The sequence below is a fragment of the Penicillium hordei genome, assembly GCF_028827395.1.
Source record: "Penicillium hordei strain IBT 12815 chromosome Unknown utg000001l_segment0_segment0, whole genome shotgun sequence".
In the NCBI taxonomy this organism is placed as follows: domain Eukaryota; kingdom Fungi; phylum Ascomycota; class Eurotiomycetes; order Eurotiales; family Aspergillaceae; genus Penicillium; species Penicillium hordei.
In genome coordinates, this window is record NW_026623142.1 from 6,172,728 (window position 1) to 6,197,772 (window position 25,045).

The following is a 25,045-nucleotide window of genomic DNA, read 5'->3' on the forward strand; positions in this document are numbered from 1 at the left end:
AATTTTGAATTATCTAGATCAAATTTATAGAATACATAGGATACACTACCATATCAAAATATTATAACATTGTCTAGGACAATCTTGCATGTAAACAAGCCATCTAGTGACGCTCTATTATGTACACCGCCCGATAAGCGAGATCCCACAAACGGGACGAGCCCTAGCCGAGCCTCTAAGGCCTGACGTCCCTATTCCCACTCCTCTCCATCCATCACACCGTCAATCAGAGACAACATCCGACAAGATGGCCAGTACGTTTTCACCACGATCCTATGACCTTCGCTCAACTGCACGCTGCCGAAAGAGAGAAAAAAAATGGCGATGGCGCTGACATGATTTTCACCCACAGAGTCCAAGAACGCGTCCCAGCACCACCGCAGCCAGAAGGCTCACCGTAACGGGTACGTCTACCCTTGAAATTCCTCGATCACTCTACTTTTACACTTGTCCGATATTTCTCAAGTCGATTCAATGGACATGGTGGAAGAAGTGCTAGTGTGCGAATGATTTTATCCGGGGTGATAATTTCGAGATCACGACTTGAATATTCGCTCGGGCAATCTTTTCGAACTACTACATTCGACCACCATCCGTCACACCGTTTCAATCAGAACCGAATCACTGATATATATCTCCTCGAATAGTATCAAGAAGCCCAAGACCAACCGTTACCCTTCCCTCAACGGTGTCGACCCCAAGTTCCGCCGCAACCACCGTCACGCTCTCCACGGCACCATGAAGGCCCTTGTACGTTGACCACAACCCGAACCCAACATCCAGTACTCACCACTTATGATACGGAATACTGACCCATTGAACAGAAGGAGCGCAAGGAGGGCAAGCGTGAGGTCGCATAGATTATGAACTCAGTCTTAAAAAAATGGGAAACATGAAATGCAACTCGAGCGTGCAAGAGGTCCAGAGAACATAACGTGTGCAATGATCAAGGACGGTCCGCTGTGTCGAATAGGCCTGGTTTTTGCTTATTCCTTGTGCGACGAACCTCGAGTTGTTTGATATCGAGAAATCAACAGGCTTAATTCGATGTGCACAGCGGTGCCATTTTCCCAAGCGGAATCTCTTCTGCGATATCCTTTTCTTTTTCCTTCCAGACTTGAGGGCTCGACTTCGTCTGTGTTGCGGCCCTTGAGCTTAGTCTCTTCCCCCATTTTTCCCCCAAACCTCTCGTCCGGCATATGTGTGTACAGCTGCGTGCTTTTCTCATGCGCGATTGCTGAAGGATTTTTTCTTAACGTGCCAAGAATAACTCTCAAGTCCCCGATTGCTATATATCCTGTCTTGATTCTTCTCGATCGTGACAGGGTTCATGGTCAGGGGGACTACATCCCGTAAAACAGTAACAGTCATCTTTATACTTAGCCATGTTCAATCAATTCATTTACATCTCTATTTTCGTTTTTACATCCATGATATTCAAATTGTCGTATCATCTCTAGGCACGCCACAGATATCGAATATAGTTAAGAAACGTCATACCTTCCAAACAACCAACTTTTTATCGAACCCACCACTGATAACCCATTCCTCCCAGACCGGGTCACCCTCTGTCTGGGGTACAGCAACATACCCCGACCAAACACTTCTCACCTTAAAGCCCGGTTCATGTCCACCTTTCAACGTAGCAATGACCTTCCCTGTCTTCGTCTCGATGCCGCGAACAACACCATCATCTCCATTGACCCAGACTCCAGACCCATTCGGCCGCCACGCCACCTGCGGTGTGGAGTAATCAGTTTGCGGGGCAAAAGTGTTCGCCTGCACGAGGATAGCAGCATCCTCGCGGTTCTGCAGTTCCAGTGTTGCCAGTGCCTGAGACGCCTGTGTCACCGGGTCCTCTGAAGCAGGCGCCGTCTTCACTGCAGGGAATAGCAGACGCACGATGATCACTTTCATGTTGGGCAATGTCGACGTCGCTACGGCCAGAAGGCCCGGGTCGTGTGGACTGAGCACCATATGGGCCGGTGAGAACGCAACCCAGGCATTGGAATGGGGAGCCAGGTTCTGCTGTCCAAGAAGGCGAGCTTCTCGCGAGGACTTCTCAGCAGCGGCTCCATCGTTTTCACGAGTATCGGTTTCTCCCAATGCTGCTTCTACCTGGTAGTAGTAGATATAAGTCGAGTCTCTGCGAGAGACGAGGAGGAGTAGCTCATTGGTATCCACATGTGGGACAAACAGCAGGGATTCCGGGTTTGAAATGAGTTTAATGCGTGTAACGGGCTCACCGATCTTGAGAGCTGGTGCGTTTGCTTCGTCGGGGATGTTGAGGTAATATAAGAAAACACACTCGTCCCACCCGGCCGTAGCAACCCACCACTTGGAAGGATCAGCCTTGTCTTCGAAGGCTACAACATTCACCGCGTACTTTGCATGGTCCTTTCTGCTGTCCAGCGTTTGAGGTCCATGCTGGAGGAGCAGCTGTCCGGACATGTTGGTCATGAGGATGTATCGGCCCTGGAGGATGGAGGTAAATGATAGAACGGGTGAATTAGAGAGGCTCGAGAATGATCTGATAGCCGGGTTGCCTCCTGCTGTATCGAGTAAATGGACTTTTTTGTCTGCACCCGTGGAAACGATGTAAGGCTGCGCTAATGCAGCGTCTGCGGCGGCTTCATCGGCATCGCCGCGGGGGTTCTGCCATTGCTCTACCGACGCAGCAAGGACATTTGATGATGTCGGTGTCTGGATGACAGAAGGTCTTGACGGTGCTAGGGGTCTGTCAGATAAAAGAACAAAAGCAATCGCAGATAAAGCTAGATATGTACAGCCGAGTACCAGTGACTTCTGACTGCCATCCCAGAATAAAACTCACCTGGCTCGCTCCATAAAGTCGACTGCTGATGATCCTTGCCATATCTTTCAAAATTCACGGTTTGGTCATAAATGTTTTTCTCTTCGAGCAAGCTTTGGATGGACCAGTTGTTGGTGTCGTCTCCCGAGCTCTGCCCCACGTCGGGAGCAAGGTCAGCCTCGCGGAGAAAAGCCTTCAATGTCTCGGAATAGTCATGGCTGCGCAGGAACCGAGCAACTATGGCATTTGATAGTGCATCCACTGTTTGGGGGGGAGCCATGCTTGTATTTGATCTCTCGGGGATATTTTGGTTGGGGAAAGATTACTCGTTGCGCATGGCATGTGCTTGTATATATATCTGCAACCGCGACTCCTAGATGAATGTGGTTTGGTCTACATATTATATTTATTATCACTCGGAGATTATAGAAGAATATAGGTATTCATCCAGCAGAGCAGAGTATGTGTCATTATGAAATTTCTATCAGACAATCGATTTCCCCATCTTATTCACGAAACGCCGGATATCCATCATGCTCCCGTGAAGCCTACTAACAATCAAGGAAATACACAATTATTCACATGTCGCTTAGTTTATTCAGCTGAACATATCCTCAGCCCGACGCCGACGACCGCCGCGCCCCTCTAGTGTGTCGGAAAACAATTCCTTGCCAGCGTTGGCGCCAACATTGGTGTTATTGTTTGTGTCATTGTCGAACTTGGAAGGGAACAGCTCACGCACCGACGCACCCCTGCCCTTAATTGACATGCCGCCAGATGCGCCGCCCCGGATGGCAAATCCTTGATCCTCGGTTTTTGTGGCTGCTCCACGAATGCGGGTGCCATTGTTGGTGGAATCAGGGAAGAGCTCAATATTGCTGTGACGTCTGTGTTCAGAGGTGCCTGGGATAGAAGAAGCGTCGAATGCATCTGACCGGCGATGGTGACTAGCCTTGCTAGGCAGCAACTCCTTCTTGATGTAGCTGGATGTAGGCTTGTTCGGGAAAAGTTCGCGGTTTCCTGACTCGCTCTCGCTCGCGCTTGGGAAAAGCTCTCTATCCTTGTTCTTACGAACGTGTATGGGCGACCTCTCACGGAACCGCCTGCTATTATCACGACCACCTCGCTCGACCAGGAGTTCTTCCTCTAGCGTGTCCCGTCCCGGAGACGCACTGCGGTTCCGTAGGCGTCCACTTGACCGGCCCTCGTCCTCTGGGAACAGGTCCCTCTGACCACGACCTCTGGGCTTTGCCCGAGTGCGCCCGGGTTCAGAGCTAACATTATCATCGTACATGTCAACATTGAAGTGGTCGTCCTCGTCGCGGTCTCGACGGCGTCGGTGCTCCCGATCGTCGAATCTGCGCCGCCTGTAATCTCCTTCGCCTGCATCGTCGCTACGTCTCCTGTCCGCGAACTCTTGTCGCAAGCGTTCTCGGGGATCGTGCTCGGGGTGCATGAGGTAGAAACGACTCTTCTCATGAGCGCGTGCTTGCTTGCGGTCCGACTTAACAGCCGATCGCACTTGGAGGACGGAATCAGGGTGGGAGGAGAGGAGCTTCGCCGAACGGAGACGCAGAGATGGCAAGGTAGACGCGTCATCTTCCTCGGCGACTTGAGTGAGAGCTGTGAGAGCTTGGAGGCCAATTTCGGCGGAGGAGAAGATGATGTTGGCGGATGTGTCGTCGATCCATTCAACGCGAACTGGTTCCTGTCCAGAGCAATCGCGAGCAAATTGTTTGATATTGTCTGTGGTCAATTCATCAACGCCGCGAATATGCACTTTTTCGTAGACCGCTTCATCGGTGAGGGGGTCGACGGTGGTTTCTAATTTCGAGGTTGTTTCCTAGCATTCAACATATGTTAGTCAAAAGTCTATTACTACTCTACTCTGGATAGAAAAGAACACACTCACCACCTGAATTGGCTCGGGCTCTAGCTCGGGCTCTGGACCTAGGTCAAGGTCCATGTCGATGTCGATGTCCGCGGTAGGAGCTGAGGCGGCCCCGCTGAATGCCATGATTTCGGCTTCGCTGGATAAATCGAAGGTAATCGGAAGTTCAAATCAGATCTCAGTTAACAGATCGAATGGAATTGACAATTGAGGGGATAGAACTGAGCAATGCACGGTGAAAATCGTGCCCGCTGGTAGCTTGACTGTCTGTCCTGATAAGGAATAGCGTCCTTTTTATGGGGAACATCAGTCATCGGCAATATCAACTAACAACCTCCCGTGGACGTCTAAACGGCTATTATTGTTGAACGCCGAGCCTGACGATAAATTGCGAAGAACCTAACGGTTGTTTTCTTTGATATTCAACGGGTATTTAAACAAAAAAGAAACATTGAAAGGTCAAGAATGGTAATATGGTCTCAGACATGTTTCCTAAACACGGAAGTGCTGTCTGGACCTACAACAGGCACTAGAAAAGCCCAATTGAGGAGGAAACGGGAGTTGAATTTTGACTATAGCAATACCTTAAACAAATATATCAGCGTAAAAATGTGGGAACCATCTTCCAACAAAGCTGATAGACCATCCATGATTCGCATGATAGCTATAATCTCCCAGTGGATACGATCTTCGCTTAGATCCTGTCTTGTATGTGTTGTTTTTATCAAGCAATTGTGAGCTGGCGTCAGTGCTGGAATGAGGCCATGGATCTAGATCTAGTTAGAGCATGGCAGTAGATTTCTAGAATCGAAATTGTTGGAAAAGTATGGTAACAACTTGCTGTGACAGATGTAGCTTGTTTCACTACCCGAGGAAGTCCTAAAGAATATTTAATCTTCTCTATGACACTGTGTGGGCTCTTTTTCAAGGAATTCTCTTTGTGGGACACTAGGAGTCTCTTTAATATCCTAAAACTTAGATAAAGAAGGTATTAAATCTGAGATTTAGTAGTTAATAATGGCCACGACATGCCCACAAAGATGGAATATGTTAAGTACATAGCAAGAGATCTTTCGAAGAATAATAACACACCACAGTAACTCCACATAGCTATCAGATACTCATGTTCTGTCGTATGTGTTCTATCGTACTATACTAACCTAGCCGCTCGGCTAGTTCTAGTAGAGCTCGGCTAGTTTAGCTGTATATGCACCCAGCTCGCTCACCCCAAAATTGCGGTCATTGGTAACAGGTTGGTAGGGGTGAAATGACTCCATGTGGATCGGCTGGGCCAGAAGAGATGCGCGCTTTCTCTTTCTCCTTTCCCAAAGAGTTAGTATCATTCGCCACCGCAGCAGAAGTATCGTTGGACCCCTTCGCCAAGTTCGATAGAGCCGCAACACCAGGGATGGCAGTATCCCCAGGCCAACAAGTAGTCGTGAATGACTTAGGAATCTACTGCGAACTCTTGAGTATGGAGAATCCTCTTTGGAACCACAAGTCATCGTGCTTTACCCTCAGGGCCTCAGTAACTTCTATTCTATTGAGATAATAGCTGTTTCAAATTGCGGACCGAGAATATGGCAAACATTGACTGCAAAGGTTCTGGTCTGGTGGAGGTTCCGCTTTGGGCGTACAACTTCATGTATGTTGTTCCGGTGTATCTTTATCAACCTGCTCCAGATCCTGGTCTGTTACTAGCATTGGGGATGGATAATAGGAGTTCTTGATCGTTCAGTCGTCTTTTCATCAGAGGCAGCATAGTTGGAGACATACTAATTGCGAGCCAAGGAAAGCCCGAAATTCCGAAGCATCCGCTGATAAGATGAATACTTAGCCGGTTTCCCGAAGGCGTATGCCCACACAGACATCAGCATCGCACATCTTGCTGTATTCGGACGCTTTTTTTATTAGGCTTGATTTGCGACGACCTTGTTTTTTGGCACATAGACTTTTTGACAGATTTAGATCGATTGGAATGGGTGGGAGGTGCGGAAGCCTTGTTAAGAGATGCCTTAAAGCGCTACTATTGGGAATGGCCGAAGAAAATCAGGGCACTAAATAGATTAAGTAGCTCTCAGGTATTCTTAAAAGCTTCGAATGGTACAGTATTAGAGCGTTGAAAACTAGTGTCGCATTCCAGAAACCGTGGTCTTCAGAGTTCATGGCCTACGAAGACCTGAAACTGTCCCTGGTGAGTTTATTGATACGGCCATATTGATACCTGCCGCACCAAAAAACGGTTGGCTTCTCCAAAGATCGAGGAGCGGGTCAACAATATCCTAGTAACGCATCAAGCTGAGGTCTAGTTATACTAGAATTCGTTCTTGACAGCGAACCGATGTGTAAACATTGGATGAATCGGTCAACTGCATGTGTGATAAGAGCGACGTTGTTTCTATTCTAGAGAAATAAATTCTTTTTGTGAATATTTCTTGTTCCTCTCTGGATTTCCTCGCCCTGGCACTGGGCATTTCACTCTAATCGGCTGGAGGCTTACGTGTCGGTCGGACAGTTTCCTTCGACGTTACTATCCCTAGGATACCATGACTCTAACGTCTCATTCATTGTAATGAACCGCCATGTCCAAGAGTTCGCGTGGGATAAACTGAGCCTCGACCTTCTTCAAAACCTGGGAATTATCTCTATAGATGGGGATGCTCTCGTCTTTGATACGAACTAAGAGGAAGACCTCATACACGCCACGGGAGCGTAACGACAGCTCGATGACAAGAAACCGGTCATTCTGATTAAGGTTATCGGTCCATTCCATGTCATGCCACACACGTGGGATGATAGCTGATCGTGGTTCGTACTACAAGCTATGCGGCAAAGAGGCTGGTCGATCGCGAGGGAGGATGCGTGCAGAAAAGCGAGAGCAGGCTGGTAGGGTGTGCAGGAGCGCTAATTGATCTCGTTTAGGCAGATATATTAGGGCATTCCTCTTTAAGCACCGTGACTGAAGTGATTCACAGTTTATCTCGTTCCAATTGACCTAGAGGCGGAGGCAACGTGGGTGGTATTACTCTCGGCCCGTACGCACCCAATCGAGAAAAGCGATTGGAACAGACATATCCGTCGGCCCTGTAGCCAGATGCCATCCGAGCAAGGTTGAAAGGGAATCTATTGACTAGTTAAAGTTGTCTTGAGTTTTTCGGGGAGCTAGAAATGGCCCTTTTGAAGACTTGGATAGAAAGAGACCATGTCTTGGGCACTCGAGCGGCTCAGAGTCTTTTCTCACGGGCCCTCACATACGCGAAAGCTTCCTACAAACTGTTCGCGCCACTGGTGTCTATTTTATCCTGGATAGGTGTCATACATGACAGGGATCGCGGGGAATTAATTCATCTATTTAAATTATATACATACACTCTTCCTTGTTCAAGTTTTCTAGAGAATGGCACTAGATGAAAGATGTCTATGAGCAAGAACGTATGTGCATGCACCATCAAAAGAGCAAAGGGACGAAAAGAGGAGGAGGAAGGAGAAGAGGAAAGAGAGGAGAGAGCTATCCAACATGGTTGTAGCTCAAAACGTCACACAAGTTCGTGGCGAATCGTAGTAGAACCCGGTGCCTCCTGAATATCCATACCTGACCGCAGGTCACTTGGATGATGTGTATACAACTCGTTCACTTGAAGTGGCGTCTCCTTTTCAGCTGGATTCAGTGCAATGCTATATTCATCCATGGTCTTAGGTTGCGAATTTGTTGTTCGCTTTCGACGAGAGATGATTGCCCAAGCAATGATCCCAATCAACACCAAGCCACCAATAGCACATCCAATACCAATGCCAACCTTTGCCCCAGTTGAGATACCGGAGTTGGAGCTGCCAATACCAGTTGACCCAGTTGAGAGACTCGAGTTGGACTTCTTCGACGAAAGAGGTACCCAATACCCGTCCCAGCTGTCTTCCCATGAATTGGCTGAAGCCTGGATTGAGGTATCCCTAATCCCAATGCTCTGCTGAACACCTGATCCGATTGCCGGCCCAGGTGCTTGTGCTAAAAACCAGTAACCGCTCCCAATACCCTCTTGCCAGTTTGTGCCAATGAAGGCTGCTTGAAGGAAAGCTCTGCCGAAGACGAAGGAGTCGGAGGGATAGCATGGGAAGTAAGTTGTGTTGTGTTCCACTAGTGGCTCTTGAAGGGTAAGCTTTAGAAGTTGGAAAGGAACTTTTATGGTGATATTTTGAGTGTTTGTCGCATTCTTCTCAAATGTGAAGGACATATATGCCGGGGAGGATATTATTTTCTCGTAGCTTTCGTCGTGTGTGTTCCAGAAATATAGACCCAGATCTTCGTTAAATGTAACCGGGAGCTCCGCTGCCATTGTATCACAGGCCTGTTTAGGAAGGTAGAGGTAGGGAAGTGTAGGATCGATCTCCACTGTTTTCGCCCTGCTGGTGATGCTATCTCCCCATTTGAACAGTCCGGATCTATTCTCAAAGCCAAATGGTGACCCCCCCGTGGCAACTCCTATCCCGATGTCTTTGAGATAAATCATAAGATTGCCGAGATGGTTCGTAGCATCAACCTGTTGAGAGCTTACTTGATCCAACACTCGGCTTTGATCATACCCGCCAAGCATCAGTGAGCCTGGAATATCAGGTTCCACAGACCCAATGTGCATCCCCCATGAGTATCAGGGGATACGATCAGAGGAAGAATCGTTCCAGTGCTCCCAAGCAGATAACAAATATAAGTTAGGTAGCTCCATACTTCTATATCTGAAATAGCTAACTTGAGTCTATACAAATTGATTTATGTAAGAAGGTTGTTATACCAGCAACGGTTAAGTGTCTATGCCATACTGTATCCCGGAATCTATTTATACTGATCCAAGCTTCTGTACTCCGCGATGGTAGTTGGTTCAACACGACAGAACCTTTTAGTTTTTTCTATATAATACTATTGTACGAACCAAGATGATGGTGAATTGAATTTCTTTCTTTTGGAAGACACGGCGTTGTGTCCTTTCTCTATCCGGAACATCGATTTTAGGCTAAACGCGCGACGGATGCTACCTATGATTTCAAGGCGTTTAAAGGTATGCATCTCCACCTCACCCCCGAGACCTCCGAGAAGTTCTCTGGGACAAATGAGTGTTGTTACTGGTACTTCATGCAGTGGATCTGCAGCAATTATCATTAGAAATAGCCATGACACAGCATCAGGACTGCATGGTGAGGGGTACCATGTCATTCCCTCAGTACTTAATGCCCGGCTGTTTGAACTAGATTGCTCATTTGTTCAGCACAAATCACCTCTTGTTTTCATCAGAAAACAGCCGATTAACCACCGCTAACAATCTTGTGTACCAAAATGCTCTACGCCGAAGACGACAAGCTCGTCTTCCGTTTCGATGACCACATCCTCTGGGTGCAGCCATGGGGCGAGAATGCCTTCCGCGTGCGTGCAACGAGACAGGCATCAATTCCAGCGGAAGATTGGGCCCTCTCCTCCAAGCCATCCAGCCCAAGCCCAAGCATCGAGATATCCGCTGACCAAGAAGCGACTATCACCAATGGCAACATCAAAGCAACCGTGACACGCAGGGGAAAGATCGTCATCTATGATTCAAAGGGAAACAAACTCCTTGAGGAGTATGCCCGCCACCGCCAGGACCCAATGGATCCCAAGTGCAGCGCGTTGACTGTCGAAGCTCGCGAGCTGCGTCCAATACTAGGCGGCGACTACCACCTCACTATGCGATTCGAGTCTCTCGATCATAAAGAGAAGATCTTCGGTATGGGGCAGTATCAGCAGCCCTACCTGAACCTGAAAGGCTCAGACCTTGAGCTGGCACACCGTAACTCGCAGGCCAGTGTTCCTTTTGCGATTTCGTCGCTCGGCTACGGCTTCCTCTGGAATAACCCCGGCATCGGACGGGCGGTTCTGGGAACAAATATTATGAGTTTCGAAGCGTACTCGACCAAGGCATTGGATTATTGGGTTGTGGCGGGTGATACCCCGGCGGAAATTGAAGAAGCATATGCTAAAGTGACAGGTTATGTTCCTATGATGCCAGAGTATGGTCTTGGTTTCTGGCAGTGCAAACTCCGCTACACGAACCAGGAGCAGTTGCTCAATATTGCTCGCGAGTACCGGCGTCGTGAGGTTCCTTTGGATTTGATTGTCATTGACTTCTTCCATTGGAAGCATCAAGGGGAATGGAGCTTTGATCCGGAGTTCTGGCCAGATCCAGGTAAATTATGGTTCTTTTTCATAACATTTCGATAGCATGATCCACTAATAGAGAACGTCCGATTCCAGAGGCCATGGTCAAGGAGCTTAAAGGGCTTAAAGTCGAGCTCATGGTTTCCATCTGGCCTACCGTTGAAAACGCATCCGAGAACTTCCCAGAGATGCTCGAACAAGGACTTCTCATCCGCCACGACCGCGGTATGCGCGTAGCGATGCAATGCGACGGCGACATCACACACTTCGACGCAACGAACCCAGCGGCCCGAAAATACATCTGGAGCAAAGCTAAGCAAAACTACTACGATATAGGAATCAAAACATTTTGGCTCGACGAAGCCGAGCCCGAGTATTCAATCTACGACTTCGACATCTACCGCTACCACGCTGGCAGCAACCTGCAGATCGGAAACACCTACCCGAAAGAGTACGCACGGGGGTTCTACGAAGGCATGGCTGCAGAGGGTCAAACGAACATAGTCAACCTCCTACGGTGCGCATGGGCAGGCAGCCAGAAGTACGGAGCGCTCGTGTGGAGCGGCGACATCGCGTCGTCGTGGAGCTCATTCCGCAACCAACTCGCAGCAGGCCTGAACATGGGACTAGCTGGGATCCCATGGTGGACGACAGATATCGGTGGCTTCCACGGCGGTAACCCGGACGACCCTGTGTTCCGCGAGCTGTTTACGAGATGGTTCCAGTGGGGGGCATTCTGCCCGGTTATGCGGCTGCATGGTGACCGTGAGCCGAAGCCGGAGGGACAGCCGACAGCTACCGGGGCGGATAATGAGATCTGGTCATATGGAGATGAGGTTTATGAAATCTGTAAACGGTATATTGGGATTCGTGAGCAGCTTCGTGGGTACACGCGAGGGCTGATGCGGGAGGCTCATAAAAGGGGGACTCCTGTGATGAGGACTTTGTTCTATGAATTCCCGTCGGATGAGCGGGCTTGGGAGATTGAGACTCAGTATATGTTTGGGTCGAAGTACTTGGTGGTGCCTGTGTTGGAGCCAGGTCAGCGTAAGATCAAGGCGTATCTGCCGGCTGGGGCATCGTGGAAGCTCTGGGATGAGAAAGATACGGTGTTTCAGGGCGGTCGCGATGTCGAGATCGAATGTCCGATTGAAAGTATGCCTGTCTTTGTTCGCCAGTAGATGGTGGACTTGGGATGAAAGACTTAGCAAGCTGTTCTTCGGTCATACAATTCTGTTCCCCCTGCTTTGTTGGCTCCAAAAGTACTGGGCCATGATGATCTAGCCCCCTCCTTTTCTATTTTCTCTCCTATTTAGGTATGATAGCAGCAATGCTCCACACATAGTGGCTAAAGTACAGTGTCTCCTTCCAAGTTTGTACTAGATATCAAACATCTAACATTCCTTCGAGTCGGGCCGCCGTTGCCAAGTGTGATCCCAGCAGATTATATACCCAATCAAGGCAACCTTGGATATTGAATCCCCCAACTGCATTAGGAAGGACCACGTCAGTTATACCGATTTGCCACAGCATAAAGCCCCTGAGCTTGCAAGTTTTCCGAATACAAGCGCGTACAGAGCACTAGATATCAAACATCCTATATTCCTTCCAGTCAAGCTGTTGTAGCCAACAGTTTAGCTTAGCAGACTATCTACGGAGTATCCAGTCAAGACAAATAAGACAAATCAAAGTCCTGATCCATACTGGGAAGGACTACGTCAATTATACCAATTTATCGCGACAAAACATCCCCTGAAGTTGCAGGTTGCATATACGCGCAACGATAGATGCCCAAGGCAGCAATCGTTCATAAAACAAAAACTCCACTTATGCATAGAAGCCCATCGAAACTCAAAATCCGATTGGAAATAATCACGCAACCGTTAGAAACCTTCTACTCCGTACAGTACCCAGAAATAAAGAAACACCCAAGAAAGAAAGAGTATCCCGAACAAGAGACTCCAAAAACAAGCCTGTAATTTGGAACCCTGCCAAACCAGCCGCCACAGCTCCTAATCAGCAACACCGCCACCATCGGAGCCACTTACCCAGAAAGGAAAACGAAGTCAATCCGTGGTTAGGGGGTTTAGTAGCGCTGGAAATGTGAGGCTTTAGTTTCGGGAAAGTCCCGAAGAGCGGGGATTTGCAAAGCTCTCACCTTGGCCGCGGGTATGGGCAGAAGCGCAAAAAAAAAAAGAAAAAAGAAAAAAAGGGCTCACGCGGCTAGGCAGCTATCGTGTGTACCGACAGGCGGGTACCTTTTGGCGCTAGAGCTGTCTTAGAGTTAGTGTTAGATTGCACCGAGATTCTCCGTGGCCAATCAAGGGACGGTATTATATAAGGCGGTTATTGCGGTGTCGGTTGGCTTTTGTGTACGGAGTAGATTAAAACTCTATTGTATACGGAGATGCCATCAGCATTGATAGACGTGCGATATATATAGAGAGATTGATAGTTGTTTAATTTTAGAATGCAATATAATATGTAATTTATTAATATCCATGTCCAGGTGAATGATAGTAGAAAGAGATTGTACAGACGCAATACCCAGTAACATCCAAAGTCGATGACTGCTGATAGTTTTGCCGAGGCCCGAATCTCAATCTCGATCGCTCTTACACACATGAATGGATCCCAAAATTGAGCCCGGCAAGACTGCTCTATAGGGCGATATTGGCCGTCGATCACCAAGAACCGGCATCTTGGAACTCAACGGTAGGAGAATGAATCCATGGATCGAGTCCCAACGTGCGCATGTCAAACCATGGAAGGAACAGTCAAAATTATAAGTGTGTATTTGGTATTACTACTTGGTATATTGCGGTATACCCCTGACCCTTCCCTTCTCCTCCCATGGTAGGTGCTGTATTTGATATCCACACCAGCGGAGCGAAACTCCAACGGCTCGTTTCAGCTAAGAAAACCGATCCGATCTGGCCTTGGCGCCGTTTTCCATTTTTGTTATCGTGTGCAGGTGCCGAGTGGTGGTCAGGGCAGTGTTAGCGGCAGCCATTGAACTTTCTTTGCCCTATGCCTTGGAAGGAATTAGAGTTTCACGGTATTTCTTTTTACTGGGACTCGGGTTTCTTTGTAAGAGTAAGATAAAATACTACCATCCGTATCCCTACCAGGAGAATATCAAGAAAAGATGAAAACGGTAAATCGTAACCATAACAGCAAATTTTCTCCCGTGTGAGTTCCATGGTCCGCATCCCGTTTGGATCCACACAATGCAGGTAAACACAAGTATGGATATATAGATGTCGGTACGGTATGCAATCAGAACGGGAATTAAGCTAAAAGATTCAAAATACATACAACAACTGGGAACTCGCAGATCGTCTACAATGTCAATGTTAACGTACCGTGATTACCTTGTACCTACAAAATAATATCACATGTAATTATATCCTGATTTACCGAACTATTGTTGCCCTATCACACTGAAAGGCAATCTACCCAATCTGATTCGATAGATCTCAGTCGGCGAATGGTACACAATACCCGATCACTTCGATAGTCTCGAGCTGAGCAGAGCGCATGGTGTGTGGAAGTGATAGCTGGCTGGCTAGCATCATTTTCACCATAATACTGTGGAGCTGGAAATGACACTCCAGGTGTGCCAGTCTTCGATGTTGTCTTGAAATAATTCGGTATAATAGACGATCATAATCATCCTATAGTGGGAGGGCTGCCAAAAAGGGAAACAGACTCGAAACAGAGACAAAACCCGAAATAAAAACCAGATTAACCAAAACAAAATAAAATAAAATGATAAAACCATCCTGAAACAGCACAAACTCGGTTATTACATGTACCATAACCCCCCAACCCCCCAAACAAGAGAAAAAATATATATAAAAAAAATTACCAACTTTCAACGGCCAAAGCCCAACACCACCAATAAGCCGCCTCACGGGGGAAACGGAAAGCCCAACCCGACAAAAGAGAGAAAAGACGACTTGCATACATGCACAAGCTCCACGATCCATGCAAGACCAACCAAATCCCCACCTGAGAGCCCCGCCGTTCATCCCGTCAGAAGGTGACCAATCCGTCCTTATGCGTCGCGACCCCTCCCACTGATTGGTCACGGACTCATCCCAACGCTCATTCCGTCCTGGGCGATCCGAGCGAAAAACAACCCGCATTAACTGGCTACTGTCGTAGCCAGTAGCATAGTAGTTTTCATACAGAGCCCAATGGGGCGGATAGGCGGGAAAATCAAGGACCTGCACTCGGTGAAAAGTAGACTCTAGGTAATAATGTCTACCCTGGTCGTGTGGCGTACGCAATCCTAGCTCCCCATACTTACTACTAGATATGCCTCTTCCCGCTTATTCCTCTCGCTCGCTCTCGTTCTCGTTAGATAGGATTTAGGTATTGTATACTGTACTTAGTGTATTGTATTAGACTGTCTTTGGACTCGTCCACACCATATCTTCCATTATTCCTTGGCTGTGAGTGGACGTGGGATTCCCATGTCAATCATATTCCAGATCGGGACGGGAGGGGGACAGCGCCAGACCGTTTGATTTTCCATTTTCTCCTGCAGACGCGGACGAACCTCTCGAATAGACTTCTCGTTTCTTTTTTATCTTTTTTTGTTTTTCAACTTTCTGTGAGAGGTGTGGGAGTGTGTGTCATGTCTCTGATGTCTGGGTTCAGGGTCTAGGCCTGGTTCTGATTCTTGTCTGTCACTGTGCAGGGTGAGTTCATGGGTTATGCATTATGTACATGTATGCATTACATTACGTCTTCTGGTCGTGATCCTGGGTCTTGATGCAGGCAACATACATGCGCATTAATCAACATAACTAGCACCAGCACCAGCTCAGTAGTTTTCCTTTGGACTAAATAGTAACTACCTACATCGTGTACGCCCGGCCCTCCCCTAGCTGAAGTCTAGTATACATGTGCATAGACTATGTCACTATGTAGTCATCTGCAACAGTCCCACCTACATCTGTTCCAATCTACATACTATCACCACGCACGTTCCAATGTGTTCTCCGAATCTCCCAACCTTGCCTTGTCAGACAAACGGGTGGGTCCTTACTTCCGTGCTTAGGCCCTGACCAGAACCAGGCCTCATGCTCTCGCATCCCTTGCGTCCGTCCTCGTGAGCACAGCGTGTGCCCGGTGGCGCATTCCTCATGGGGACCCGTGCAAAGGGGATAGTGAAACGGTTGGAAGCTGCGAATCTGCATTCCCTGTCGATACCTGCAATATTAGATGAGAGGCTGGCTGGAACGGGGGACGTGTGGGAGTACGAAAGTCTTTTTTGGCTCTTGCATTGGTATATGTACGACTTGTGTTGTATATAACGTAGCAATGAGTGTTTAGGTAAGAAATAAAATGTTTGTATGTAATGTGGTAGAATTGTTAAATATTATTAGTATTCAAATTAGATCAGTACTATGAACAGGGTATTATGCCATCCAAGCAAAAATGGAGAGTCCAATCTCTCCAAATTGCGTGCCTAATTAAACAGAGTGTGAAAAAAAATATATAAAAAGAAAAGAATAATCATTCAACGTAGAACCGAGCCTCAAAAGGGCCAAAAGAACAGTTTCAAGATCCGAACCATAGTAATACACATTAAGAGTATACAAAAGAAAATCGTAATAACTCCCTATTAGAGAACATAGACACAAAGAAAATCGAGCTTTTGAAATATACAAGAAGGGTTCCATCGATGGACCCGAGCGCGAAGGGGAATCAGGAGTATAGAACAAAAGGAAAACAGTTGAGAAATGAGACTCGTAAAAATCATGATGGATGCATGTTTTTTTTTTAATGATTTTTTGTTTTTTTTTCAGTTGAGCAAGTTATTCACTCCCATGCGAGTGTCACGAGCAGGCTCAGATCTGGAGATCCAAGGCTTGGGCAAATCCGTAGGCTGGTGCCATGAAGCCAGAGTAGGCTGGTGGCCCATCCAGCGTTGTGTGGAGGCGATCTCTGACAAAGACTCCAGAGCGCGAGCCGGATAACTGGGCGAGTCCTCGAGAACATGAACACTGGACCTCCGGATCTCGTACTGCGAGCGCAGGTCGACAGGCAAAGGCAGGAGTTGCGGGGAGGGGAAAGTGCGGGGTGAAGAAGAGCAGACGGAATTGTGATCTGAGACCATAGAAGGCGGCTCGCAGGAGGTAGCGTGTGAAGCCTCTGAGAAAGCGGGCGAGGTGAGGGGAGTGTCGATTGGTCGGTTGATGGAGGGGAGGGTATAGATAGGGGAGAGCTGGCGGGCGGAAGAAGCCAGTGATTCTCTGCGGGAGTGGGAGTATTGTTCAGAGATGGCGGTCTCGATGGACTCTGTCCATGAGGGGCGAGAAGAAGCAGAAGAGCTGGAGAAGCGGGAGCGAGCTGGGCTCATTGCTGAGGCGCGGGTGTAAGGAGCCTCGATGCGGCCTGTATAAGTGCGGGAGGTGGTGGGGGTGGACAGGCCGCGCTTCTTGCGGTTCATGCTTCCATTCCACCAGTTCTTGACTGCGTTGTCGCTGCGGTTTCCGAGACGTCGGGCGATCTCAGCCCAGCGCTTTCCCATTTCGTTGACCATGCGCTCGATCATCAGGCCTTCGTCGGCGGAGATGGGCTCTCTGTTTAGCGAGGGCTTGAGATTTTGGTGGAAACGCTCACGACATTGCTTGGGTGAGCGGTAGTGCATGTGTTGAGAGATGCGAACCCAGTTGTTTGGGCCCTGTTCGCGGACTAGTTGGGTGAGGAGTTGGTCTTCCTCTGGGACCCAAGGACCACGACGGTGTGAAGCAGGCATTATGAGAGTAGACAGTTGAGTAGATAGTAGAGGATAGAGGGGATGGAGAGGATGGAGAGAGAGGATGTTGATAGTTAGAGGAAGTATGAAAAAAGTATGAAGTAGAGGAAGAGGTTATTATAGTATACCCGGACAGTGTCAAGTCTTAAGTACCAGGGGGATGGGTCCAAAAGAAAAAAAACACAGGTCCCGCTATGGAAGATCACGATCCAAGATCTCGGAGCTGACAGTTCGGAATAATACAGGTTAAAGGGTAATATAATTAAATAAAAATACTAAAATAAAATAATATTAAAATACTTAATACAGACTATTGTAATCTATAGATCGTGGGGAGTGGAAAAATGCTCCGTTGGGATCTTCAATACCACCCGGGAATTTGGGCTGAGGAAAGACGCGTAAAACAGAAAAAGATCGGAGTGATCGACCCTGAGCCCCGTTGCTGGAATTCCAAATCATCCATGGCGCTAACTGTTTTCCTTTTTGGGATTTATTGTTTTATTTATTTCATATATCTTATTTCTATTTCTTTTATATATATGCTCTTTGTTTGATTCCCATGGCCATGGTAATATAGAAAGAAAAAAAAGCAACTTTCCTTCAGTTCTAGATATAGTAAGTGTATTCCGTAGTTTCAAGGACCTACCTTCTATAACCCAAAAATTAATTATAGGTACATTCATATACAATATCAATATGAATAAAAAAAAAAAAAAAAAAAAAAAAAAAAAAAAACTCATAATATAAGTAAAACAACTATCAGAAAGGGGTCAAAAAATCAAAAACAGCCAGGGGCAGATCTAGCTTCCGAGTGACAAGCGGTTAGACGTCCCAGATTCCACTCAGCCAGCCATGCACAACACTTTTTTCTCGATTTATACCAGATCCATATTCAATCGGTCAAGTCCGACATTCCATTGGTTCGACCAGGGTTCCTTCTCGACCTCGCGAGGATCTATGAGTGGAGCGATGGAGCGGTGGACCGAGTTTGAATTGACAAATCGCTCTCGTTCGGGCGCCGTCCGTGAAGATACTACCTTGGAATTTTGATTTTATCCCCTTTTTTGGATTCAATAGTATGGGGAAATCGGTGTCTCCGTGCGATGACAGGAAAAGCTTCAGCCTCCCCGAACAACACCGAGATATCCCTGAAGACCCAGATCGGAGTTCATTTTTTGTTCATATATATATTTTATATATTTTACATGGATTATTCTATTCCCATATCCTGGTGTTGATACTATTGGCTTGGGAATTTGTATATCTGGTATGCCTTGCAGCCTGTCTTCCATATGGCTTAAACCCCCATCACAAACGTGACAGACTTGCTTTCCTGGTTTTCAAGATCAAGATCGAAGTTTGCTTAATCCAGTTTAAAATAGTCACTAATTTATATTGTAAAATCCATTTCGAAAAGAAAAATCCATAACTGAAAAAGAAATAAACGTGCATGGGCCACCTGCCACCTGTCACTGACAGTTGACCGTGGATCCCCTCCATGACGCCTAGAGGGAAGTGAAATAAAACCGAAATAGGTTTCGTTAACCCCGACGCCAAGGGAGAGAAAAGGTACTATACAATTGCAAAGACACAAGATGTGACGTGATCCATTCCGATCTGGATTCTGAATATCTTTGATCATTCCCGCTAGACCGTAAGGGCAGAAGTATTTGGTCAATCTATTTTTTTCCCATCCTTTTCCACAGTCCACAGACTATTTCCAGTCTAAGGACTGGTGTACCAGAAAGAAACGATGGATGCATCAGAAGGCGAGATCGAGGATCGAAAAGAAAGATCGACGAGTGCGAAGTTTCCAGACTACCCGGTTAGGCATGTCGCAGCTGAGATCTTCACCGGTGGAAACTGGAAACCGTTGAAACGCAAGCCACACCTTTTTTTTGCTTTTTTCTTACCAGATGGTATCCTTCGAACCCTGGGTGAGAACAGCCACTGTGAGAATAGATAAAATGCATACATACCATACAATATGTACCGAATTAGTGTACATATTGTAATTTAAATTCTCCAGGGGTAGACCTTACATGCATCCATATGGATGCCCTAGGATGTTGATTGGTCCCCAAGGTATTTGTCATTGTTAATGGGACTGCCAGTTCGGTTAAGGATAGGCGGATATGGGCGTCTCCTCCTAAATCTTTAATCTATTTGATCATTTTAATCTATTCCACACGCCAGATTGGAACAAAAAAATAAATTTATACATCGTGTCTTTATAGATTAACCATTAATTAATGCTTGGAGCATTCCAACAAGGCTATCTATAGATTCAAAAATAAATAAAAAGTGTGGAGAAAAAGACATTAATTGATTTCCCCCCCCCCCCCCCCCCCCCTTTTTTTTGGATTCTACTTCCAAGGTTGTATTCTGGGGTGTGAAACATGGTTCTAGAAAGTGAGAAAGGAAACATCCATGGATGACCTTCTTGTGTAGCCATGTGGACAAGTCCTCGTGTGGACAGCCAGATCGGATTTCCGTACTCCTGGGAAAAACCGTTTCTGAAAGGATGAACCCGTCGTCCTGGAATGCAACATCGACTAGGGTGTACCCGAGATTGGACCTGTCAGTTTTTGATTTTTAATTTATTTTTTGTTTTGTTTTACCGTTTACTCAAGGTAAACTATTGTTCCCCCCCTGTCTGTTCGCCAATCAGAGATACGGCAAGTATTTGAGATAAATCCCTGTCGGCGTGCAGGGATCACCGCTGATCACGTAGCCCCGTGCACTCGAGCTTAGATCGGGTATTTGAGCGTTGGTATGGAGGGGGGAGAAGTAGTGTATCAAGTGTAAAGGAAGATAGTAAGTATACCTGATATCGCAACAACCATAAAATATTAGAATATCTCTAAATCAATATAGTAAAAAGACCTTTAAGTCTGACATTGAAGTTCAATGGGGTACCCGTCACAAAGAAGTCTAAATGTGGAGCGAACGGTCTCGCAGCTGTTTCCTGACTGTCGGGCCTTCCGCATGGCGTTGCAGCTCAGAGAGGGTCCAAGCACGGTGTTCCAGTGGCCCCCTTTTCACCGTTTAGGTCACGTGGAGACAATATATTGTAACCAGATTTGGGTGTATTATGCGAAATTGGTTTCGCATTTGCTTATGGCGTTAAAAGCTATGGGGAAACTATAGCTACACGGAGCACGGGCTACCGAGTACCAAGTACATACATCATTCATTGTTTTAGATTCTCATCTATTATTGTAACTATTGGCAGTGTTCAGGGATTAAGACTACCCTAGTCGGTTTCATTCCCTTTTAGGTAATGGGTTGTACTTTTGTGATATGTTCATCAACACGACACGAGGTGGATCATCAGAGTACTGTACTGGTACAATCCACGCGTTATGGAAAATGGAGGCGTAAGGAACATCGAACCAACCCGTGGTCTCCGGAATTACGGAGTACAATACAGGCAAGTATTATGTAGTACCCTGTAATCGGCAAGTGATGCAACTTGCTTAAACGACGGGAAAGATGTACAAACTATATGAATTTGAATTTAGGTTGTGAAATTAAAATTGGATTTGATTTTTGACTTTAAGTTAAATTCGAATCTGCATTAGAATAACTTGAATTTGAATTTGCTCTAAGGCCATGATACCGCAGCCTGGTCTGTGATTGGTGGCCCACCTTCTCGGGCTTTAGATATCGGGGACCACTCTCATGGTGCCCGATCTGTGGGAAACCGTTTGGGCCTACGCTGTCATACTCCACCTCGTACTCTGTATAATTATTTTGCTTAGTAAGTTTTGAAAACGGCAGATCCCACCTCTTGTATACTATAGTAACACGGATGAATTTGAATATATTATCTACCTTGTGCAACATATACTAATACGAGTCTCTCTGTGTATACCCTTGAACCTACATACGTTGTAAAAACGATATACGAAATCAGTACAGATCACAAATAGTCCGAAGTTGACAACCTTGGAAAAGCTTGCGACTACGTCGGAAAACGGAAATGGAGAACGGACCAGATGAAGGCCCCGCACGATCTGTAAAGATCCTGATGCGAACCGGTTTGGGAAATCCTGTTCCTGTTCCTAAGTTTGAAGCTCCCTAACATGCGGAAATATTCAACATTAATGAGAACAAATATTATATATAATGTATCCAAGCAAAGTATGATAATATTATAGCCTACGGAGTACAATATACAAAGTCCGACTACTGCAAAATCCGAATAACCATATCTATCCGGCCCAAACTCAATCGTTCCCGCGAAAGGTACAAAGGCACAAAGACAAAGAGCCCAGTCATTCGGGCTTAAATATGATTGTTCATATCTTGGGGAAATGAATAAACCCCCGAGAATCCCTTAGAATCCTACCACCATTATTTTAAAGCTTTGGGGCCAACCCGTCATCCTACTCATAGCAGTTTTTTGCCTGGAAGACGAAGAGGGGCCGCGAGTGTCAGAGTGGAACCAGAACGGAGCTGTTCCTGCCCGCCCACGGCAAATACCATAGCAAAAAATTCCCATCTCTCCACCAGACTCTCCCAGGCCTCTCCCAGGCCCGAACATTTTCCGGAGCGTATCGAGGCAAACGAAATGGGGCGCAATCTATATAGTGTCCTGAGCCAATGGTTCTACTCCCTCCCCCCTTTTCCGCTTTGAGTCTCGTTTCAGGGAAAGGTGAGACTAGGGCTTGTGGGCTTGTGGGCTTGCAGGGAGGGCTGTCAAAGGTAGAGGGCGCGTGATGCAACGGCAACCCCGTTGTTTGGGGCTTGACCTTAGCTTCCCGTTATCGTTTAGTCTCGATTAAGTGAACTCCGGTCTTGGTCTCGGTCTCGCTGATCGTCATTATCAATGATGCAATCTTTTGTACGGACGCAAATTGGATGGGATTTCTTAGACATGTGATCGGCATGTAGTTTGAGTTATGTGTACATCCGTGATGTTGGTATAACCAACAAAGTACAGCAAAATATGAGCATCAAGTGCTCAACATTCTCAACTGTAAATCTATATAGCATTTGTTCTCATTTAATTGAACAAAAACTAACCTAATTCCAATTCAAGCAAGACTTAGCCGCGAAACACTTACCCAGTTAGGCCACTTAAAAGTCCCGGAGTACTATAACTCCGTACTCCGTACTTTATACATAGCAACAATCAATATCTTACAGTCTAATATACAACCCCCAACCCCACCCTAAAACTAATAACCAAAAACCAAAAACAACCAAAAACAACCAAAAACAACCAAAAACAAGCTACCATCCGCGTTCAATAATTCCAAGTCCCCAATTTTGCGGCTAATCGACCGGTCCAGCGCCCCAAATCTCCGTGGCTTGATCCCCACCCGCGCCACACCACTCACAACGCACCATAACCGGCTCAGCCATGTCTGTACCCTCTATATATGCCTAAGTACGCCAGAGACCAAACGGGGTAATTCAGCTAGGGCTGGGAGATATGATACCGCACATGGGGCAGGTGGATTCTAGATTCCCGGCTTCGGCTAGCATGGTTTGTCGCTCTCGTGGGAGTTGTGAAGCGAACGGGCTTACTTAGTTGAGACGGGAATTGACTATGGATATTTGATAACGAAGGCGTGGCGATGTAAGGGATTCTTAGGGCTAGGGGTTGTTGTTTGGATTTTGATGTAGGGATGCGAGGGTGAGGGGATCCTTGGAGGGTTAGGTAGAATAATACTGTTGCCACAGTGGTTTAAACTTCCTTGGCACCTATTGTTCTACCTGTTTATCTTTAAGATAAATTAAAATAAGGAAAGTGTCATTTATAACGGTATCACCATAGTAAAAACAATAACCTTCGAACTACCCTAGCCACATAGTACTTGCATGTTCTGCTCTATAATCGACCCTATATGCATAATTTTGCCAAGATTTTCCTTTTTCGGATGGATAAATTGATGACTCGCCTTTACTAATTTGGGCAATACATGATCTGAGTGTTGCAAGTAAGAAACCATCCCCATGAAATTTGATATAAGTTCCTTCTACATGAATTCTGAGCATTGAAAACTGTAGGTCCTCCTAGACTGAGTAAACTCCAGGCTCATGGTGATTGATTCTGGTCGGAGTAGTATGTGGGGTGGAAATTATATACTTTGATCGAGTTACTATACCACCATCTCGCCAGTCTTCTTTCAGCTAGAGAACGTGACGGATACAAAGTCTTGGATGTTTGCATAAATATGACGGTTAATCTTTTAAGGAAATGCGAATCAAACGGAAATCGGTCATATAATGTGAATGGGTCATTCTCTATGCGAATAATGCTGCACCAGACAAATAACAATGGCTATGATATTCTTTTGATAATATTGAAGATAAACCGCTGGCGTTAACACAGCCATTTCCCTTGGAGTTCAGGTTTGATGCTCGGTGTCTGCTAGTGACAAGAGCAGAGCCTGTGCTAAGGCAAACAATTTCACAACCCCCATGATATGATATCTTCCTAGAGGTTTGAGTTTCAGCAAGATTGCTCGATAACGGAAGCAGCCGGCTCAGATTTAGGAAAAAAGCTTTGTGCTAAGCAAGCCTTGAAGCCCGCCCGACCTTAAGGGGCTGGAAGCTGTAGCTTATACAAAGTTGGTGAAATTAACCGATAGCCCTGCCCAAGGTGGATCCTATATTTCAGCGGCCAACACGCTGCATGTTTTTATAGATTAGCGCTATATTTGGCAACGGAGCCCTATTAACCAACTACCAGGCTAAGATTTAGGAGTGTTGGGTGCTTTCGTATCTAGACCGGGGTTTTTTTGCCGAACCTTGTAATATTCGGCGCTCACCAACCCGGCTACCAGGATGTTCCCACTAGAATTGGAGATATAGAAAGAAATAAGAAAATATAATGAACCTGTGGATGGGCGAGACAAAAAAAAATGAAGTGGGTGGGAAAACCATATAAGCAGGATAAAAAGCCCTAACTTAAAATTTGTATTCTAAGGGATTTCACAAAGTGTGAGGTATATACTCTCTCTATCACCCTCATATAATTCTTTCAATGTCCCCTCAAATCTACAGCTCTTATAGCAAAACAAATAATGCAAAGCAAAGCAAACTATACCAAGTACTATGTAGGAACTTTGCGACTTCCGGCACCATGGCTATTTTCCCCCAAAAACATAGACAATTAGCCCTATCTACGGAGTAGATCAGGTGATTCATTAGAGGAATAAAATGGAGCGTTATTATAGGGTCGGTTATAGAGCAGATCATGAAAGGAGTACTATGTGGCTGGGGTGGTTCAAAGGCTGTGTTTTCTACTATGGTGATACCATAATAAATGGCACTTAGGCAGGAAAATAGGTTAGACCGCTGCGCCAATAGTGAAATCGCTGAGCCAACAATATTATACTTTTTACAATAAAAAAGTTCTATCTGGCTATTCCG

The 25,045-nt window shown here is 46.3% G+C and overlaps 7 protein-coding genes across 7 annotated transcripts; 2 read left to right on the forward strand and 5 right to left on the reverse strand.

Annotated features, from left to right (window-relative positions):
- The first annotated feature begins 161 nt into the window (after window positions 1–161).
- N7537_002365 (60S ribosomal protein eL29) lies at window positions 162–1,181 on the forward strand. Its single transcript, XM_056893423.1, has 4 exons — window positions 162–254; window positions 353–404; window positions 648–750; window positions 825–1,181. Exons 1-4 carry the CDS (start codon window positions 248–250, stop codon window positions 858–860), a joined length of 198 nt encoding a protein of 65 aa, XP_056758418.1. The 5' UTR covers window positions 162–247; the 3' UTR covers window positions 861–1,181.
- A 313-nt stretch (window positions 1,182–1,494) lies between these two features.
- N7537_002366 (uncharacterized protein) lies at window positions 1,495–3,092 on the reverse strand (the record flags this gene model as incomplete). Its single annotated transcript, XM_056893424.1, has 2 exons — window positions 1,495–2,729; window positions 2,834–3,092. The coding sequence occupies 2 exons, from the start codon at window positions 3,090–3,092 to the stop codon at window positions 1,495–1,497; spliced, it is 1,494 nt and encodes a 497-aa protein (XP_056758419.1).
- A 318-nt stretch (window positions 3,093–3,410) lies between these two features.
- N7537_002367 (NCBP3 domain-containing protein) lies at window positions 3,411–4,829 on the reverse strand (the record flags this gene model as incomplete). The annotated part of the gene is made up of 2 exons (XM_056893425.1): window positions 3,411–4,655; window positions 4,725–4,829. The coding sequence occupies 2 exons, from the start codon at window positions 4,827–4,829 to the stop codon at window positions 3,411–3,413; spliced, it is 1,350 nt and encodes a 449-aa protein (XP_056758420.1).
- A 2,434-nt stretch (window positions 4,830–7,263) lies between these two features.
- Window positions 7,264–7,476, reverse strand: N7537_002368 (uncharacterized protein; the record flags this gene model as incomplete). The annotated part of the gene is made up of 1 exon (XM_056893426.1): window positions 7,264–7,476. The coding sequence occupies one exon, from the start codon at window positions 7,474–7,476 to the stop codon at window positions 7,264–7,266; it is 213 nt and encodes a 70-aa protein (XP_056758421.1).
- Window positions 7,477–8,239: 763 nt separating this feature from the next.
- Window positions 8,240–9,334, reverse strand: N7537_002369 (uncharacterized protein; the record flags this gene model as incomplete). Its single annotated transcript, XM_056893427.1, has 1 exon — window positions 8,240–9,334. The coding sequence occupies one exon, from the start codon at window positions 9,332–9,334 to the stop codon at window positions 8,240–8,242; it is 1,095 nt and encodes a 364-aa protein (XP_056758422.1).
- A 692-nt stretch (window positions 9,335–10,026) lies between these two features.
- Window positions 10,027–12,062, forward strand: N7537_002370 (putative glycosyl hydrolase; the record flags this gene model as incomplete). The annotated part of the gene is made up of 2 exons (XM_056893428.1): window positions 10,027–10,909; window positions 10,978–12,062. The coding sequence occupies 2 exons, from the start codon at window positions 10,027–10,029 to the stop codon at window positions 12,060–12,062; spliced, it is 1,968 nt and encodes a 655-aa protein (XP_056758423.1).
- A 4,637-nt stretch (window positions 12,063–16,699) lies between these two features.
- On the reverse strand, window positions 16,700–17,656 carry flbD (putative MYB family conidiophore development protein FlbD; the record flags this gene model as incomplete). Its single annotated transcript, XM_056893429.1, has 1 exon — window positions 16,700–17,656. The coding sequence occupies one exon, from the start codon at window positions 17,654–17,656 to the stop codon at window positions 16,700–16,702; it is 957 nt and encodes a 318-aa protein (XP_056758424.1).
- Window positions 17,657–25,045: the final 7,389 nt, after the last annotated feature.

What these genes read in the sequence shown, in the direction of transcription:
- N7537_002365 (XM_056893423.1), top strand. An exon ending in CAGAAGGCTCACCGTAACGG is followed by an intron (nt 405 to 647) that starts GTACGTCTACCC and finishes CTCCTCGAATAG; the next exon opens with TATCAAGAAGCCCAAGACCA. An exon ending in ACGGCACCATGAAGGCCCTT is followed by an intron (nt 751 to 824) that starts GTACGTTGACCA and finishes CCCATTGAACAG; the next exon opens with AAGGAGCGCAAGGAGGGCAA.